The sequence below is a fragment of the Rhipicephalus microplus genome, chromosome 5 (assembly GCF_043290135.1).
Source record: "Rhipicephalus microplus isolate Deutch F79 chromosome 5, USDA_Rmic, whole genome shotgun sequence".
NCBI lineage: Eukaryota > Metazoa > Arthropoda > Arachnida > Ixodida > Ixodidae > Rhipicephalus > Rhipicephalus microplus.
Window position 1 is genome coordinate 39,041,277 of NC_134704.1, and position 17,417 is coordinate 39,058,693.

General features: G+C 45.9%; 2 protein-coding genes and 1 long non-coding RNA gene across 3 annotated transcripts in view; 1 reads left to right on the top strand and 2 right to left on the bottom strand.

Moving 5' to 3' along the window:
* LOC142817739 (glutamate receptor ionotropic, kainate 2-like) overlaps nucleotides 1-17,417 on the bottom strand; it is a 333,822-nt gene that overhangs the window by 244,860 nt on the left and 71,545 nt on the right. The window lies entirely within an intron of this gene.
* Nucleotides 1-17,417, top strand: part of LOC142817740 (uncharacterized) — a 174,103-nt gene that overhangs the window by 112,329 nt on the left and 44,357 nt on the right. The gene's annotated exons all lie outside the window — the stretch shown is intronic.
* Nucleotides 15,578-17,158, bottom strand: LOC119174686 (uncharacterized). The gene has a single exon (XM_037425713.2). It carries the CDS (start codon nucleotides 17,106-17,108, stop codon nucleotides 15,873-15,875), a length of 1,236 nt encoding a protein of 411 aa, XP_037281610.2. The 5' UTR covers nucleotides 17,109-17,158; the 3' UTR covers nucleotides 15,578-15,872.

Consider the following 17,417-nt stretch of genomic DNA (forward strand, 5'->3'; position numbering starts at 1 on the left):
CTTCCCACTACTTCGTCCTTGAAAACATCACACTACGCCCCATCACCGATCCACCGCTTTACCGACCATAAAGCAAATACTGTTGAGAAGTAGCCAACATAAAATGCAAGATGGTCGTGTACTTGTATCCAGGTGCGTGTTAAAGAACCATAGATTGACCCACAGTGTTCATCCCTTTTTTTGCGTGACCGCCTATAGTTCCACCTTTGCCAACTTCCCACCACTTCGTCCTTGAAAACACCCCACTACGCCCCCATCAACAATCCACCACTTGACTAACCGTAAAGCCGTTATATTAAAGGGGGAGTGAAGTGATGTAAGGCTACCACTTACGATTAATAAAACTTCTTGTATAAATATATACATTTTTTGTCACGTCTTTGATGCAGTGGGTGATATTTGCGAATGGTTCCTGGTTTAGCAATGAAATCCTCCAGCGCTTCGCCCCACTCATCATAATTCACTGCGTTGATATGCTGTGATTTTTTTTTCTGTGACGTTGCACACCGACGATGGTGTCACTTTATTTCCTCCTGCAGAGTTTCGTAATCTAATTTGGTGAACGCGTTGCAAGGGCATAGTTGCTGTGCACTATACTCTCGGTACAATACGCATTGAACCTTCGAATGCTGCTTTTTTGTATTACGGACTCCAGGTATGAGTGAACAACACCGTCACCACTACCTCTCAATATGTAAATCGTGAGAGGGTGAGAGAGAGAGAGTGCAGCTGTAATAAATGGAGCCCAGTACAGACACTGAGGTTGCCCCCTCGCAAACCAGTCTTCGCTTGATAACGTATACGTTCAGCTCGCACCAAATTCGCTTATCTACAAAACAGGTGCCGTGACACACAACGACGTCACAGCGGGCGTCAAAGGAACGCACCATCCTTAGACAGAAAATGCACGGGCGTTGGCCATGCTGCTGATTATACACCTAATGCGCTTTGCTGTTTTGAAAAGGGGCCTCACGTTTTTACCGTTGGCGCATTAATTACGCCCGCCCTCACCACAGTTCTTGCACAGTTCACACGACGCCGTGGTTGCTGCGACAGACGCCCTCTTGCGACGATGTAAGCGTCGCCGAATAACAATACCCCGTACAAGTACATCGTTCGGGCGGGACTGGCGTAAACTTGGCGCTATTCGCACAATGCAGCAAGTCATGCAAGCCGTAGTCAACAGTGGCTGGTATTAATCAAATAGAGGTAGGTGTATAATCGTTGGGTTTTGTCTTTAAGTGTGCATCGAGAGACGCTGTAGGAGTTGATCGTGCTTCGATAAAACCCGTGTTGTTCTACATTTAGGTGGGCGTTGTTACTCAGAGCTTATTATGAGCTCTTATTTACTTCTAGATTACATGACTCCTCTGAATCCTGCCGGCTTCACAAGGCTGTGCTACGAGAGTGCTTTTCGGGATGAGAAAACAGTCGATGGAAATACTTGGGCAGGATGCTGTTCTACTTTGAGCGTGCAGCGTGAATGCTGTTTTTACCCAGAAAGTTACCGCTAATAAACACATGATGCGCTAGCTTGCAGCTGGGCAGCTTCGAGAAAAAAAGATCAGCTATGTAAAAGCCCAATGAGCTGCAATATTCGTGTATATAAAACCAGTCCCCATAACTCGCAATTAAATCCACGGTGAATATACGTGAAGTGCACTCGATTGATCTGTGCATACTACCAGAGAAATTTCTTCGGCTATAATAATAAACGTAGCTGAGATTTTACGTCCCGAAAGTTAAAAAAAAACGACACAAATATGAGAGACGCCGTAGTGGAGGGCTCCGGAAATTTGGATCAACTGGGGTTATTTTCCTAGTGGCTAAATCTAAGCACACGAGCGTCTAGAATTTTCTCTTCATTTATATGCGGCCGCCGAAGCCGGGATTCAATCGCGTAAGCAGTCAGCCACCAATATAACCACTATAGAGTACCCAAGTGGTTGGAATTTTTTTCAGGCTCTCAATAATGAGAACGATAAGAGAAATGAAAATAACTCAGAGAAAGCTCCGGCCAACTATACCTTCTAGTAATATAACTACTCTGTCGCTGTGGCATGTAGAAAAAGCGCAAAAATTTCTATATATATACGACGAAAATTTTCCTGATAGTGCACTTTTTGCTGTAACGTGGCTGCCAGGGTTCTGTCTCCCAAACGCTTCGCATTAGTTAAGCTGAAGTATATGGCAACGGGAAATTTCATTTTCCCAACGCCCAAACTCTATGCAGAATAGCATAGTATAACAGAATAGTTTACCAGAAGAAACAAAAACTTGCCTGAAGCACGGCTTTTACGTGAACAACCAAATCAGAGTGTAGAATTCAAATATGAGAAAAAAATACATGTATGAAATTCTTTGTGAAGGCGTGCTACAAGCAGCCGAAAACACAAAGCTAACCTCCTGTCGCGCTCGTTCCGTCACAGGAGTCGGAAAATCTCAATATATATTCGACGAGTCGCGCACGCACAAATGTCACGTGGTGGGCCGTGCCACGCCTCTTCAGTTCACAACTAAATTGTGCAAAAAGAAAAAGAAAGGAAAAAACCCAGCAAAGTATTGCAAAAGCAGCCGACAATGCGCGAATAAGAATGAATCGGTTGATGCTTCTTTGAGCGGCACCGAATGATCTCCCAACTCTCATAGATTTTAGCACTTCGCGAACCATTCCCCTTACAATCTGTTTCTTCCTTTTCTTTCCTAGCTTCCGAGGAGCTGCCATAGCACGTACCGCCGCGACCCAGATGCACCAATTGAACGCAGACGGCCAAGTTTCGACGCACTGTGCGCCGCACTAAAGCCGCGCATCATCACCACGAAGGCACAGGCGCTTGTCCTATCGATCCGTACCACGCGCGCGTAGGCCGGTTGGCAGCTCATAGCCAGCGCTGGGGTGCAGGCGAGCGGCCGCGCGTCTCTGGCATACGTCGGCGTGAACGGCCAGGACGTTTTGTGCTCTTAGCCTGGCCGCTGCCCTGGCGTATATGAGGCGCGACTTTGCTTATTCAATTTCGAGCGTGGCCTCTGAAAAAGGGGGGGGGGGGGGGAGCGAAAAGAAAGGACACAGCGGGCGCGAGACGTGCTCGGAATGCGAGTCGACCACGGCGAGAATCACGAGTGCTAATATCGATCTCAAATTGCACGCAGCGCGCACAGAATACGGGCCCAGCCGAGGCACTTTACACGCCATTTTCTTTCCCCTCTCTCTCTCTTTTCAGATCCCCACCCAACACGCATGTAGCGTACTAACACGCATATGCTAACCCTTTCCCAACAAGCACATAACATCTCCAGCGAAGGATTACGGAGTTATTGGGCTTTGTTGCATTTTCGGTCCGAAATTCGCATTCAATTTTCCTCTTTATTGTTGACGTTGCTGCATTTTTTTAAATTTTTTTGCAGCACACATATTCCACTTTTTTTATTTTTTCACCCTATTCGTCTGTCTTGCCTAGATGCCAATTGCCTCGTTTATTTTCTTCTTTAAGAATACCATTTGTTTCCTTGATGCAATACATCAAAACTCTACATGGTTTCACCGAGCAATTTTTATTTAATGGGCATTATTTTGCGTATTCCACGCTTCCTCCACTTTTTCGGCACTGTATTCTGTAATCGCAGTATACCGCCACAAATATGGGGCGGTGGATCCATCTTGCCGAGTTGTTGACAGGTACCCGTTCCAAGCGTACGCCCGCTGTAATTTCCAATGCAGCAACAACTACGGATTTACCGGCGCCCCCACTACAGGGGCAACTTGCTTTAGCCTTTTTTTTATGTAGGTTGCCCCCTATCCCAACAATCCGTCATTCAACTTTTTTTGTTGCCACTTCATACACGTTTCGCTTCATGGCCCTGCGTTGGTTTTCAGCGCGTTAGTGAAAGTTCGGGGCCAAAAACATCCATCCTCTTTGAGGGTCGATGATAAACGACGTTCATTCGCGAAACGCAATGAAATAAAAATAAAAGCTACATAACGGAACGCCGAAATTTCAAAACACATCGGAAGAAAGCGTGAATAAGACTATGGTAGAAACCTGGCTTTTTTTTCTCTCTCTTTCTAAGCTTTCCCAGCGGCGCCAGCGCTAAGGATGTTCCTAGCGGGATACGGAAATCCCAGGACGCGTGAATGCACTAACGTCAGGCGGAGAGACGAGTCACGCTAGGAAAAGATGGCGAGAAAAAAAAAATGGTGAAAAGTGGCATCGAAGCGCCGCAAAAATTTGGAGACGTGTCCGACCAACAAACGAAACGCCAAGCAGGTTTCGAAAGAAAGCTACCCCACTCCCCTCCCCCCACTTTTTTTTGTAAGAGCGGGTGGGGGGACCTCTAGAGAAGAGCCGAGTTGACGCTTATCTCTCACACCCGCTTCAAAGTTTGTTTTCTGTATGCTGTCTTGTATCATTTTTTTTCTATTCGTTTAATTCGTCGTTAACAACGAGGCTGAGGGGGCCGGAGAAATAAAGGCCCCACGGACGGGAGACAAGACGACACCGTCGCTTTTCGTAAGCCACGTAGCAGCCAGCGAAGTTGTCTCCCTGTTCTTTTTTTTTTCTTCTATAGCGTGCGAGCACACCCAGAGACGCACGCGAAAGACGCACACACACGGTCTGATGGACGGAACCTCGGGGGAATCGCCGCAGGGTGGAGAACTTGGCGCTGCGCACTCGCGCATGAAGAGCTAATGGCTTACGGATTCTGCAGAAGGAGACCGTGGAACGCAACTTACATTTGTCGACTAAAAAGGAAAGCATGAAAGGCGAGACCACGACCAGTGATGCTGTCATTGCTGTCATCACTGTACAAGAAAAAAAAACGAGCGGTAAGGACTCTAGTATGTGTCCGTAACCATCCGTAATATACCCTTATTGTTGTTACCCTCATGTGTCTTGGTTACGACTTCATTTCAAAAGCGCGGCTACCGGATAAATACAATTTTACCTGTGCGTGTTCCGAGGCGAGTAACGGCGGTGAGGAAATAAATTTTCGCGAGGTTGTTGATGACCAGAAAGTTTGAAAAGTTCAGGCGGTATTTGTTTTTACATGCCCGTACGTCAAGTTATGCAACCTGAAATTTTTGTCCTGACAGCAAACACGTTTAGCGGCTCTCTGGGTGTCCCATGTTACAACAGGGATCTACGAATACGTATCTGTAGCTGAACGCTGTCACAAATTCAGTGAATGCGATGTTAAGGGGATATTAGTACTGATAATAGCACACAATGTTGATCATGAGCGTGATCGCCTGGGATTGCTCTATTGAATGAGGTAACGTGCTTTCGTTGATAGTTAACAGGTCTTAATGGACCTTTCATATCGACATTGTCTTTTTTTGTCTTCAAGCGTTACAAATGCGTTCAAGGGTATATGTCTTTCACAGAGCACTGTCAGTCAAGCAAGGTACCTACGCCCTAAAGCATTCATGCGCTAACAAAAGCAAGCTTTACAGGCTAAAATCACGGTTAACATTTTTCTTTTCCGCAAAGTGTAACAAATATGCTAGCTCGTTTATGGGCACACCAAAAAGCCAGATTCATTGATCTAACATGTGATTTGCATCTCTATCTATCTATCTATCTATCTATCTATCTATCTATCTATCTATCTATCTATCTATCTATCTATCTATCTATCTATCTATCTATCTATCTATCTATCTATCTATCTATCTATCTATCTATCTATCTATCTATCTATCTATCTATCTATCTATCTGTCTATCTATTTTTTTAAGATATGGTGACAAGCTCTCATAAGAGTGGTCCACGAACAAAACAGCTTCGAAACAATCTCTCAAATAAATATTTAGCAAAGAAACAAAACCCCGGCAAGCACTCGTTATTGAGAAACCGTCCAAGCGCGCAGGTTGAGCAAAGCCCTGAGCGATGCCCGACAAGCCTTCGCCGGTATTGGGGGCTTCATCATCGCAAAACGCGATCGCCGCCCACACGTGCACACGTGATCAATAATGCAAAAAAGCGATTTTCCGAAGGCGGTGTGCGTGTGTGCATGTGTACTCAAGAAGGTACGCGGGATAAGGGCGAGTAGCCGGTCGGGGACGAAATAGGATTACGCAGCGATAACACCGTAAATCTCGGAGACATTCGTGATCCATCCTAATAGGTGCCGCGCGGCTGCCTGCTCCCTCGCCGGGGTATATCGTTTTCCCCATCGCGCAAATCTGGAGCGCTCGCATCGACAGGGCCACCAGTGTCGCTGCTCTTGTTGCCAGTTCGGAGAGAAATGTCGGCGTGCGCCCGCCATGCATAAGAGATTTGCTTGCTCGCATTATGCGCGACAGTGTTTCCTATGAAGCCCAATAGGTGGCTACAGAACGAGCCAGCCTTCACCACTCTACGCGAGATTGAGGCAGTGCAGCCAGTCGAGATACCAAGAGACGAGGCCGGGAGAAGGGTTTACCCATATGCTAGTATCTCATATTCTACTCTGCACTGCGGTGTAGAATTGAACGGAAAGAAGAGATTGAAAAGAGAGATGCATAAAATAAATAAATAGAAATGAAAGCACAATCACACACACGCGTACACACCAGAACGTTCCAATTGGGGATGTTCAGGCAAGCCAGAAGATTGCAGGAAGCGTATAGCAGCGCTGGCATGACGTTCTTCAGCGATGTTAAGGCTGAACGATTACAATGCATTCTTGCCTCTGATAGAGGTTGGTACTGTAACTCGTTAAGAACACTACAAAGAGGTTGTCTTTGTGTGCTGTGCTGTGGACTGTGGCGCAGAACATGTCGAATGATTTCTTCACAGGCACCGCATTCACAGGCGCCGGTGTCGGTTATCTCTACGTGGACACCTACGCACGCGTCAACGTTAAGCCATTTTCTAATCCACACACGACGGCAGCGTCACTTCGGCGGCGTTTAATGGAAGTCGAAGGCCCAAGGCAACCTATCGATTTTCGTATACGGTGCCTCATAGGCTTCCGTCTCGTGCATACCCTGCAGTGCTACAAGCAGCTATGACCTTCAGATAAACAATATTAGGTTACGGAAAACATTTATTCAATTCGTAACAACACATATACACCGACCGTTATAGCTTAACGGAATGTCTGCATCATAATGAAGCACGAAGACGGCTCTAGTCACCCTCCAGAGTTGTGGACAGACACGAAGCAGCGTACAAATAAAAAGAGTTTGTGCGGCTTAAAAAGGTTCGCCGTACCAGCCTGTTGTAAACTTATTGAGCTATTCTGTCGCCAATGTAGGGTCAGAAATAGGCGGCATGTACCTGACTAGCATGAGGTAGGACGACTTGTTCATTTTCAATGCAGCAAAATGTTAGAGAAAGAGCGGTATATAGTTTCGGCAGCTGCATTGGCCAACCAACGCTAATTTTATGGCTTACTACAGAAGGAACAGGAGGAAAAGGAAAGGCAGGGATGTTAACCCGTCTAGAACGACCGGTATGCTATTCTACAATGGGCTGGCTTACGAAGCAGTGCACATCTGATATGGATGTTAGTGTAGACTGGAGGGACTGTGATTGTGAATCAGGATAGAAACTTGTCCAAATCAGTGTACGTTTAATGAAATATGCACTTTACTTTTGCCTAGCGACTCAGATATAAGGTGCGCACGTAGTTCGGAGTGAAGTCTTATGTTGAGGGCTTTCCTGCATTCTCTGTTTCATAATTTATTATGTTTGTGTTGCGTACACCGTTTCTCAATAGTCAGCCTGGTGTGGAGAGGAAAGATTCAGGGAGAAAAATAATATAGATTGATGAATGAGGGATACCATAAAAACAACAAAAAAATAAACAAGGCGTCTCTAGCCCATGGAGGAAGGTTTGTAGCGAAACAAACATTTTCTTGTTCGTTCATCAAAGCGTGAAAGTGTCGCCGTGCAGTAGAAAGACATGGTCAACGTACCCTCCATATAAAGGGACTGTCCAGACGGCGCCATGTTTTTTTTTTTTGAGTGCTGTTGTTTACAGAAACTGCAGTATAAATCCACAGGACGTTTGCATCCGGAATGATCACATTTTTTGCTGATGTTATTTCTCTGGCACTTCGTTTGAGTTCCAACGAAGTGCTTACGTTGGAAGTGGAATTCAGCTGTTTTTTCTATATCTTTCTGCCCCCGCTCAAGTCATAGTTACTGCATATGCTTAATTCAGGTAGCGGATACGCGCGTCTGTTTTCAAAGTACCACTATAGCAACCGTACGTCGTGGACAAGCATAGGCTTCAGCCAAGTTTGGTATTTATCGACACCGTTGCTGCAGCAAGCTGTATTACAACCAGCTATTGCAGGTAAAATTCATTGCCGGTTGGCGATACGCTAGGCATGTCGCCTGCAAAAACGAAGCGTAGTTTCGCTACATAGATGTGGCTGCTAGTAGGACATGAGCGCAACTCTGTTACCTGAAGGTAGTGTATACAGTAACTCAAGCTCAGGTGAACCCGTCTGAACTAGTGCCCTACTTAAGTGACTTAGTAGCCAAGTGCCATACCCACATTGAACTGGTCTATAGTTGCGAAGATAAAGTGCAATGTACTAAAAGCGCTGTTCGCTATTGGTATTGAATATCAATAAACACCAAGTTTCGACACCTGGAAAGCTCGAGGCAGGTTGTAGTGTCCTATATAAGAAAATACTGTGAAAAATATCATCCAAGAATTGTATAAACCAAAAAAAAAAACTCAGTCGTCAGCTGGTGTGATCAATTTCTAAAAAATACAAAAAATAAAGAAACTTTGTTGAATTCACATTGCTTGACCAGTTTGGAAAAAATCATATGTGGCAAAATAAAAAAGCGAAAGTAAAAAAAACTCAAACTACTGGCCAAAACTTTCAGGCTGGTCCACCTGTATAGAGCATCTAAACCAATCAACTACACAAAACAATCACGAATATTTGTGCACTAAATTTATGGAACTAAACTTCCCCCCAAAAGAAAGAAGTAAGCGAAGGGTAAAGGCAGGGAGGTGGGTATGGCCGCAGTTTATAGAGTCTACTGTATTAGTCAAGGCTTTGGCTTGGTTGACTATGCTACACGTAGGATTAGGGGGGGGGGGGGGGTGGCGAATAGAAATAATAGAAAGAGGTGGAAAAGAAGAACGAAAGTAAGAAAAAGAAGAAAGGAACAGTAGTTTTAACGTACGCAGCATGAACTTGCAGTGCTAGCTGAAAAATGCCCGTGAAGTCTGCCTAAAATAATTTGTTGTCTAAGCGGCTTAGACAAACAATGCGTGATGCATATTAATTGAGTTTGGAGGAAGTGCAGCAATGCATAATGAGTTTATATACTTCACCACACCTACAAAATTATTATGGAGTGTTGGACATTTCGGTAATAAACAACAAACACGCGTTGTTTATTGCAGCGCCCAACCTCTAGTAAAAAGCCATAAGGTCCCTTAAGCTTAATTAGCCTACGACTACTCGGATGCGAAAGTTATTGCACTGCCTCAGAGGTCGGAGGGATTGCGAGCTTTCTCAATTTGTCAAAATCGCGCAGCGCTTCCGAGATCGGCCCACGATGTTATGATGTTATCATGTGACGTCACGTTATCTGACGTAATGATTGTGCCATGAACGTTGCTAATATACGACGTCACAACGACGTCATACAGCACCGTTGTCGCATAATCAGTCGTGTTGACACCAACTGTCAGTATTCGCATTTGATGAAATATTATTGTCTGGTTATTAAGAATTTCACCCTAACAACTATAGAAAGCTACAGCACGTGCGAGCTATACCGACACCGATTCCCGAGATGTTCCTGATGCATTCGCGAGCAACGAGAAATGCAGATTGAATTATGGAACTTGCGATCGAAATCACTGTCACCCGGCTGGCTGTAAATGCCTTTAGCCTTAACTATGAGTTCTATGGTTCGTTCGTTTAATCAATCAGTTGCTTCCGTAAATGCTGCCGTTCGAAAAACAGGGCAGCGGGAGCTGCCGCCTTTTCTGGCGACGTTCCAAGGAGCTTAACGTCTGCGTTAGCGCCCGTACATGCGAGAGTGCCTGATATAACATATTGATCTGACCTGCCGTTTTGAATGGATATCAGCGCCTGAACAGCGGGTCAGTTTAAGTCTACCGAAAGAAAGAAAGAGAAAGAGAGGAACAACTTTTATTGAAAACTTCAAGTGTCAGGGGAGTTTCGTCTCCCTTAAGATGACAATTTGGAGTGTTTGGGTTCAATCAGCATATTCGACTTGCCTGATGACTCATAGTTTGTCCTCGCTCTTCGAGCTACGCAGCGCGGCATGCTACTGCTCCATGTTGTTATATGAAAGTCAGCCAATGAGATCTGACTTCTTTGTCGATATACCGAGTTGTGTGACTCACCCCGTCGGGAGTAAAGCTTATGTTATGACTATAGCGAGAAAACAATGCCTTGGGTTTCCGGGTGATAGGGAGAAGGCCGTCTTTATAGGAGGATGCTGTGCTCCTCGTGCATACGACGGGAGACATGACCGTTTAGAGATGTGCCCTCACATTACAAAGCGAAGTGTGGCCAGGGAATGCTCAACTCCCCCAGGGATGCAAAGCAAACATTGCTGATGGATGGAGAGGAAAGGCATGGCTGAGCTGCTGGCGTTCGCGTTGGGTCAACATTCACCGCCTGGGCAGATGCTGGCAGAAGAATCGAGCCGCTGGCTCCGCGGACTCTTTCTCCATTTGGCAAGCCACACTCAAGGATTTACTAACGCGATGGTTGTTGTAGAGTAAAAAAAAAAAGGATGAAACAGTTGAAGAATAGGAATGGTGACAGGGTGTTAGTAAAGAATAGACGATATTTGCTCAGCGCGAAGTAGACACACTGACTTCAATTTATGCAGTCGAAATGCGGAGTGGGACTAGACGTGAGGCGACATACAAAAGAATGCGAACATCTCTGTCTTAGAACGTGGCTGACGTCACAGAACGCTCTAGAACATTTTTTTTACTTCGAGTGGCCTGTGAACGAAAAAAAGTGAGAGGTGTAAAGTAAGTATCCCAGGCATTAACGTGATTGGTATGAAACCATTTCTAAACACGTATTATGACATTTACTTCACTTCGTTTTATGTTATTTCTTTGCTTACTGCCTTTCCACACACTATATTTTTTTTCGCTCCAGTGATAAATTATTTCTATGCTGCGCACTCTGGGAAAACGACAGCGTAAATCTCGAGCAAGGGAGTGATATTAAAACAAGGGCTCTATTCTTTAGACACAACCTAAAATAACCAACCGATAATAAGGCTCAATAAGGCATGTGGGACGTCATTTGTGATAATTTAACTATAAATGCTATGATTAAGACATATATGTAAAAAAATTAGAGCGAACAAAGAAGACAACTTACCCCGGTTGGAGACTGAACCTGAAATTTTATTTTTGTAGGTTAGCAGCTCCGATTAACCTGAGTAGGCAATCGTGCCTCAAAGCTTGGTCTTTTAGCCACTCGCTTAGTCATTCAACAGTCTAAACAAAGCTAGAAGCAAGCAAACATTATTTCCTATAAGTAATGGAGATTTGCTACAGAGAAATGGCTGTCATCGTATGAATACGTAGATCAAAAGCAACTAGGTTAAAGAATACCAGATCAAAAAACGTATGTTGTATGCACACCGTGGTCGTATGTAACTACTTCGTACGACTTGATATGTAAACAAGCCAGGCATAACTCGTCACGCCAACTTAAAAGAATCACTTTTCGCTCGTTCGATATGCATTACGCTCGTGCAACAGCCGACGAAAATATCGAACGAAGGTCAGTACTTGCTAAAGTACAGCTTAAAGCACTCCAGCGGCAAGAGAGGTTCGAGTGTTAAGCTTGCGACTGTATCGAAGGAGAATCCCGTAATGAGTTGTTTGGAGGAGAAGGGAAGTACTCAGGGTCGAGAGGACTGCGCGGTTTCCGGCACCGTTGAGTGAGCCTCGCCTTTTCTCTCTCTTCAGGGGGGGAACGCGAAACGATGTTGAACGAGCAGCAACATCAGCCGTGCAAGAGCGAGAAGTGAGGGGAAAAGGGGGGGGGGGGGGGCGTGGCGTCGTATGGCACGCACGTCTCTCTGGGGCTCGACATCAAACACCAATTAAGCGGCGGCCCCCGATTGCTCGTTAGCTGCACGAACAATTGAACAAGCAAGTGCGATACCTCACGCTTTCCTCTCATCCCATCCGCGACGCCTCTTTCCTTCTTCGGCTAATACATATCCTCCCTTACTCGCAATTCTATTTGCCCTCAGTAATACGACACCCCTTCACCCCGCTACTCCTCCTCCTCTTCTTCCTAGAAATATCGCTTCCCTCGCTCTCCGTTCTATGCCAATCACTCTCTCCCAATTACACGTTCTCACCCAGGTCACGGTTTCTCCGACTCGAGGCATAATGAACGGCGTGATCCGCTGTCGGCTGCATCCGTCATTTGCACACCCGGGCAACCCTTTAATATCTAACTCTGCCGTGGTTTAGCCACTCGCCGATTTCGTTCCGTTTGCGCGTTTCATTACTTCGAGAAATATAGAAACTACGTCGTGAGAAACAGCCGCGCAGGGGTGAAGCGAGTATATCAAATGCGTCCGTCCATATTCCCCTTATCACCGACTTCAACGCAGACACAACCCCTTCCTACGCTTGCTCTTGGAGACACCTTAGCAAAGCTCGTATTTTGGAGCGATGCCATTCAGTCGCTTCTTTTTTTCAACATTACATCTCCTACTAATACTTCAATAAATATTAGTGTTTCGAACAAACTTTGCCCACAATGTTATGCAGACAATCATCCAGGCTATGGCAGATCGCCCTCAACATCTACGGCCCAATTGAGTGCACCGCAAGCGTTTTCCCTACCTTGTAAACTCTTCTCTAAACCCTACGTGAGAGGGAGCTGTGGGGCGATGCCCTCAGTGATATCTTGCCAGGGGTCCTTCGAGAACGGGTTCAATACATCGCTGGTGTCACCCTAGGGATCCATGACTAGGACTTCATACCATTCTCCTCCCTTAATTGAAATTGTTATTTAGATATTTTACTTTCTCGCGTTTTAAATACCGAAATCACGATGTGAAAACGAGGCATGCTGTAATGGGTGACCATTGGATTGCTTTAGACCTCCTAAGTTCTACGACGTGCACCTGGATCCAAATACACGGGTGTTTATACATTTTGCAGCCATCTAAATGTGGGTGCCATGGCAGAGAATGGAACCCATGTCCTCAAGCTCAGCAGCGCGAAACGTTACCTACAAGGCTGCCATTGCCGATGCACTCATCATACTCTCCTACGAGCTGCTGGCTACCCTTAGCACTTACTTGGAACAAGAGTGTACCCGTCAGAGTTAAGTGAGCATGCTTTCAACGACGTTCTTAACGACGCCCTATAAAATGAAGCGCCAAAACAGACACTGGACACCGGCATTATTATAATGGAACTGTTTGGAAACAACGCTATGAAGTGAACGCGTTTCATGAAACCAATTATCCGAGTAAAACGCACACACCCGTTTCGTGCAGGTAGTATACAATCGTGAATTTATGAGGGGGCCGAAACTCCCTATACCTCCCATGTATTCGTTCTCCGCAGCAGCAGCGCCACTTTTACCACTAGCGGTTGCCGGGCATCCTAGCAGAAATAGTTTACAAACAAAAATTTCTTTTAATGACGTGACTGATGACGTCCCGAAATAGAGGGAAAAGACTAAAAAATGAGAGGATGATGGTGTCCGCGGAAGCCCTCTTTTTCTTTCCCCCGCATCAAATGCAATTGGAATGCACTCATGCCTTCTTTTAGGTCGGCTGGCAGCTTGAGCGATGCGGCCATTCGTAAAATTTTGTTAATCATTCTTTTATATTTTGTTCGTGTTTTCTGAAGAGGCAAAAGTTAAGCTGACTGATTTATCAGTAAGACAAAGCTCGACCAGCACAAATAAAATGACATTTTGTTTGCACGTTTTGTGTGAAAAAGCGTACATACAGTAGTATGAAAGTGTCAGTCTACAGAAGCAGCTTTAACTTACAACTGGCATACGGACATAATGAGCAAACGTTGAACCCAGAAAATCCGAACCAATGCAAGAAATATCAACAATCACGAGTAGGACACGTCATTTTTAACTCAGTCCCGTATGTTATGACGACGGGCATAATTTTCATACAGAACTTGAGTATCAAACGAGACAGAAGTTCATAGGCGTGGAGAGGCTTGAAGTGATCAGAAGTTTCTCGAGAAAAAAACGTTGCTGGAAACAGTGTTTCGGCAAGACGACTTGTCTTCGCAAGGGCAACATCGTTGACGAAGAAAAGTTAGCTTGTCAAAACGCTGGCTCCACAAAATTCTCTGTAATTATTTTTATAAGCGTTTCATTCATCACGTGTACTTGAGTGACACAATTAGAAGTAAAGACTTACAAATTTTCAAACTGCTGTTACAGGAATTTCGTGAGCAGGAGTCAACCTATAGTTTCCTGACATCATTTGAACTACACGCAAAAAAGTAAAAGAAACTAAAGCCAAGTAGCCAAGCCAATTCGAATTCAAGCATTTAAAGAAACGCATTTTCCCGACAGGAGCTTGGCTGCTGTCTTCACCAATTAGTCAAGCGACACTGAACATCTTTCAGCACAGTCAGGCTTGCAGAAAGCTGGGTTTAATCACATGTACTCAAGAAAAATCAATACCTGCTCAAATGATTGGTCCAAATTCTGGTGCTCACCTGTGTCCTTTAGGAAACAATCAAGAACATTCGCAGTCTAGAAATCCCTATGTTAGCGCACTGCAGAGACACGTAGACATGTGTTGCCCGATTAAGCCACCTTCGAGGAATGCTTGCTTGACTTGTTAGGAGTAGCTCACAGCGGCTTCCATTCTCCGCCCGCCGCAACTTGCTGTCTTTATCTTTCCCCTAGTTGGCACGCCAGCCGAGCGAGATAACTGAGCGCGATCCAGCTTCTAACATCGATGAGCGAGAAGGAGCGAAGGGAAGAGCTTCGAACGCTAGTCAATCATTTCCCGTGCTTCGCCTGATTTAAAAATTCACAAAATGAATAAGAAAAGTCATAAACGAAGAGTAAGGTTTTTAGTGGGTATAAATTTTTTTATTTGTAAAAACTTGTGAAAGTCGATAAATAAGGGCGTTCACATCAACCGGGTCTTAGAATGCCCAGCAAGCGCTGCGAGGGTGCATGTTTCTTGAAACTGAAACTAGCGCTCAGTTTTCGAGGCCTGACTTTATCATAAAACAACTACAGCCGCGTGATATGCAGCGCTCGGTCATGATTTTATGCACAGGGACGTGACATTCGAAGTAGCATGTCAAATTCACGCATGGCGATTTCGTCGGTGACACTGCATGATAGCACCTAGGTTTGTGGCAACCACGAAACCACAGCAGGTTTCGGTGGGAGCTCTGCTGCGATTGCTCAGACGCCCACCGCCAGTTCAGCACCATGAATTTTTTTCTCTTGAGGTCTATTTCCCAGGCAAGTCGACAGCAGGAGCAAGTAAGCAAGCAAAGAGTAAACCGGCAATACTGGATAAGTGGCTTCGCGATGGAAAGTGTTGTTTGGTATTAGAACATGCATTCTCAAATGGGATTACAACGCTGATGTTGTACGTGAGTTTATTTACATTTTCTTCCGACAACACAAAACAGGAGCTGGTATTTGAAGGCGTTATAATGCATCAAGGTCAATGACAACAGCATTCTTTCGCGCGTGAACGCATGCGCATAAAATAGTGTTTCTTGCAAGGGAAGAAAACGGATGCTTCTCGTCAGTAGAAACAAAGAATACAAGAAATCCTTGCACTCATCGTCAAAGAGCTTTCACGACATTCTTAGTGTTCATTCGCATGAAGTAAGCACTTCGACTCGTGATTGGCAGACTATCATCGGAGATTTCACAAGAGTCGAGATTCGTGGTAATTAATAAGTTTGCGAGTCAAAGGCGACCCTTCCGGTACTGGCAGGGTCGAGTCGGCGCTCGTCGTGGAAACGTCTTGGAGTTGTGTCTCGTCGTGCTGAGGCACTTCTGGATATTTTTTGTTCCTTGTGGCACAATACATCGTAGAGCGTCTAGCCACGACGGACAGCAGAGTCGGCTGATCCGACGACGTGGAAGACGTCATCCGGTGCCTCCGCCGGCGTCTGTGCTCCGTTTCTGGGGAAGGCTCCGAGGGAAAACTCGTTGTCGCGTCTTGTTCCAGGAAAGCATCGTCGGGCTGTTGCATGCGACAGGTGCAGCAGCGCGACAGGAAGATCAGTAAACACAACGCCGAAGACCCCACGCCGCCTACGGCTGTGATAACGCCGACGAACACGGCGACCTTCTTAGAAAACGGATAGCTCTCAAATGAGCCTTCATCGGCCGAAGTTTCGTTGCGGTTCGCCGTGGGAGACTTGGTCGGCCTTATCCTCTCGGCCACGGGAACCGCCACATCGGACAAGACTTGAAAGCCGCACACGGACAGTTCTAGAGGCGTGGATGACAGGAGGTGGACGAGGACGTAGCTTCCGCGAAGCGCCTTCACGCACGGGAGGTAGAGAGACTTGTAAGGTAGCGTTCCCGTGTATTCGGAACATACTGGATTCTTCGCCAGCTCCATGAAGCTCTCTCCAACCCTCGCGTCGACGAATACGTTTGTGGTGTTAGCTTGCATGCCAAAATCGAAGCGCAAAACTTGCACCTGGTATAACGCAGTCAGGTCGACGTACCAGAAATGGGTCTTACCGCGCTTGAAAATGGTGCACTTGGTTCCACCATAGCCATCGGTGGGAAGAGTCGCATTGTTGGTGTTAGAGATGCTTGAAGTCGTCGAGGTAGTGTGCAAGGGCTTGCCCTTGGCGACGTCGGTTACGCAGAACGGCAGTGCAGCGGGCAGCCAAGTGCCGTTCGAGTGACAAGTCCTGCGATGAATACCCAGGAGGTCGTAACCGGGGTCGCACACGTAGTCTACTGTCGTCCCGTTGCTGAATACGCTGGACGAGAAGAACTCGCCAGCGTTGGGCAGTCCTTTCGGGCGCTCACACAAGCCGCAAGCCAGATGTAGAAGCGCGGCGATCACGAGAAGTGTTCGTAGCTGCATTCTACCAGCCGCTTGATGACTACGACGTGCGTAAACTGCATTTAGGCACATTCGATGTCCATCGCGCAAAAACAGAGTAGTCACGTGACTTTCGATCACGCGAAGCTATTTCGGTGAACGAGATAAACACAGAAGCGCCACAGCTAGGCAGTCTTGAATGATATGCAGGAAAGGCGTGGTGCGGTTGTATAATGCAGTGCTTTCATTAAGAAAAAAAAACTATAAAAACGATTTCACGCAGTGAACCCTGCACGGTGACACCATTTTTGCCACGAAGGGATAATAAGCAACAATGAAGAATGGCAGGCTTTAGACTACAATCTGCTGTCTGTGTCGATGACAGTGACATTCTGCAAGTGT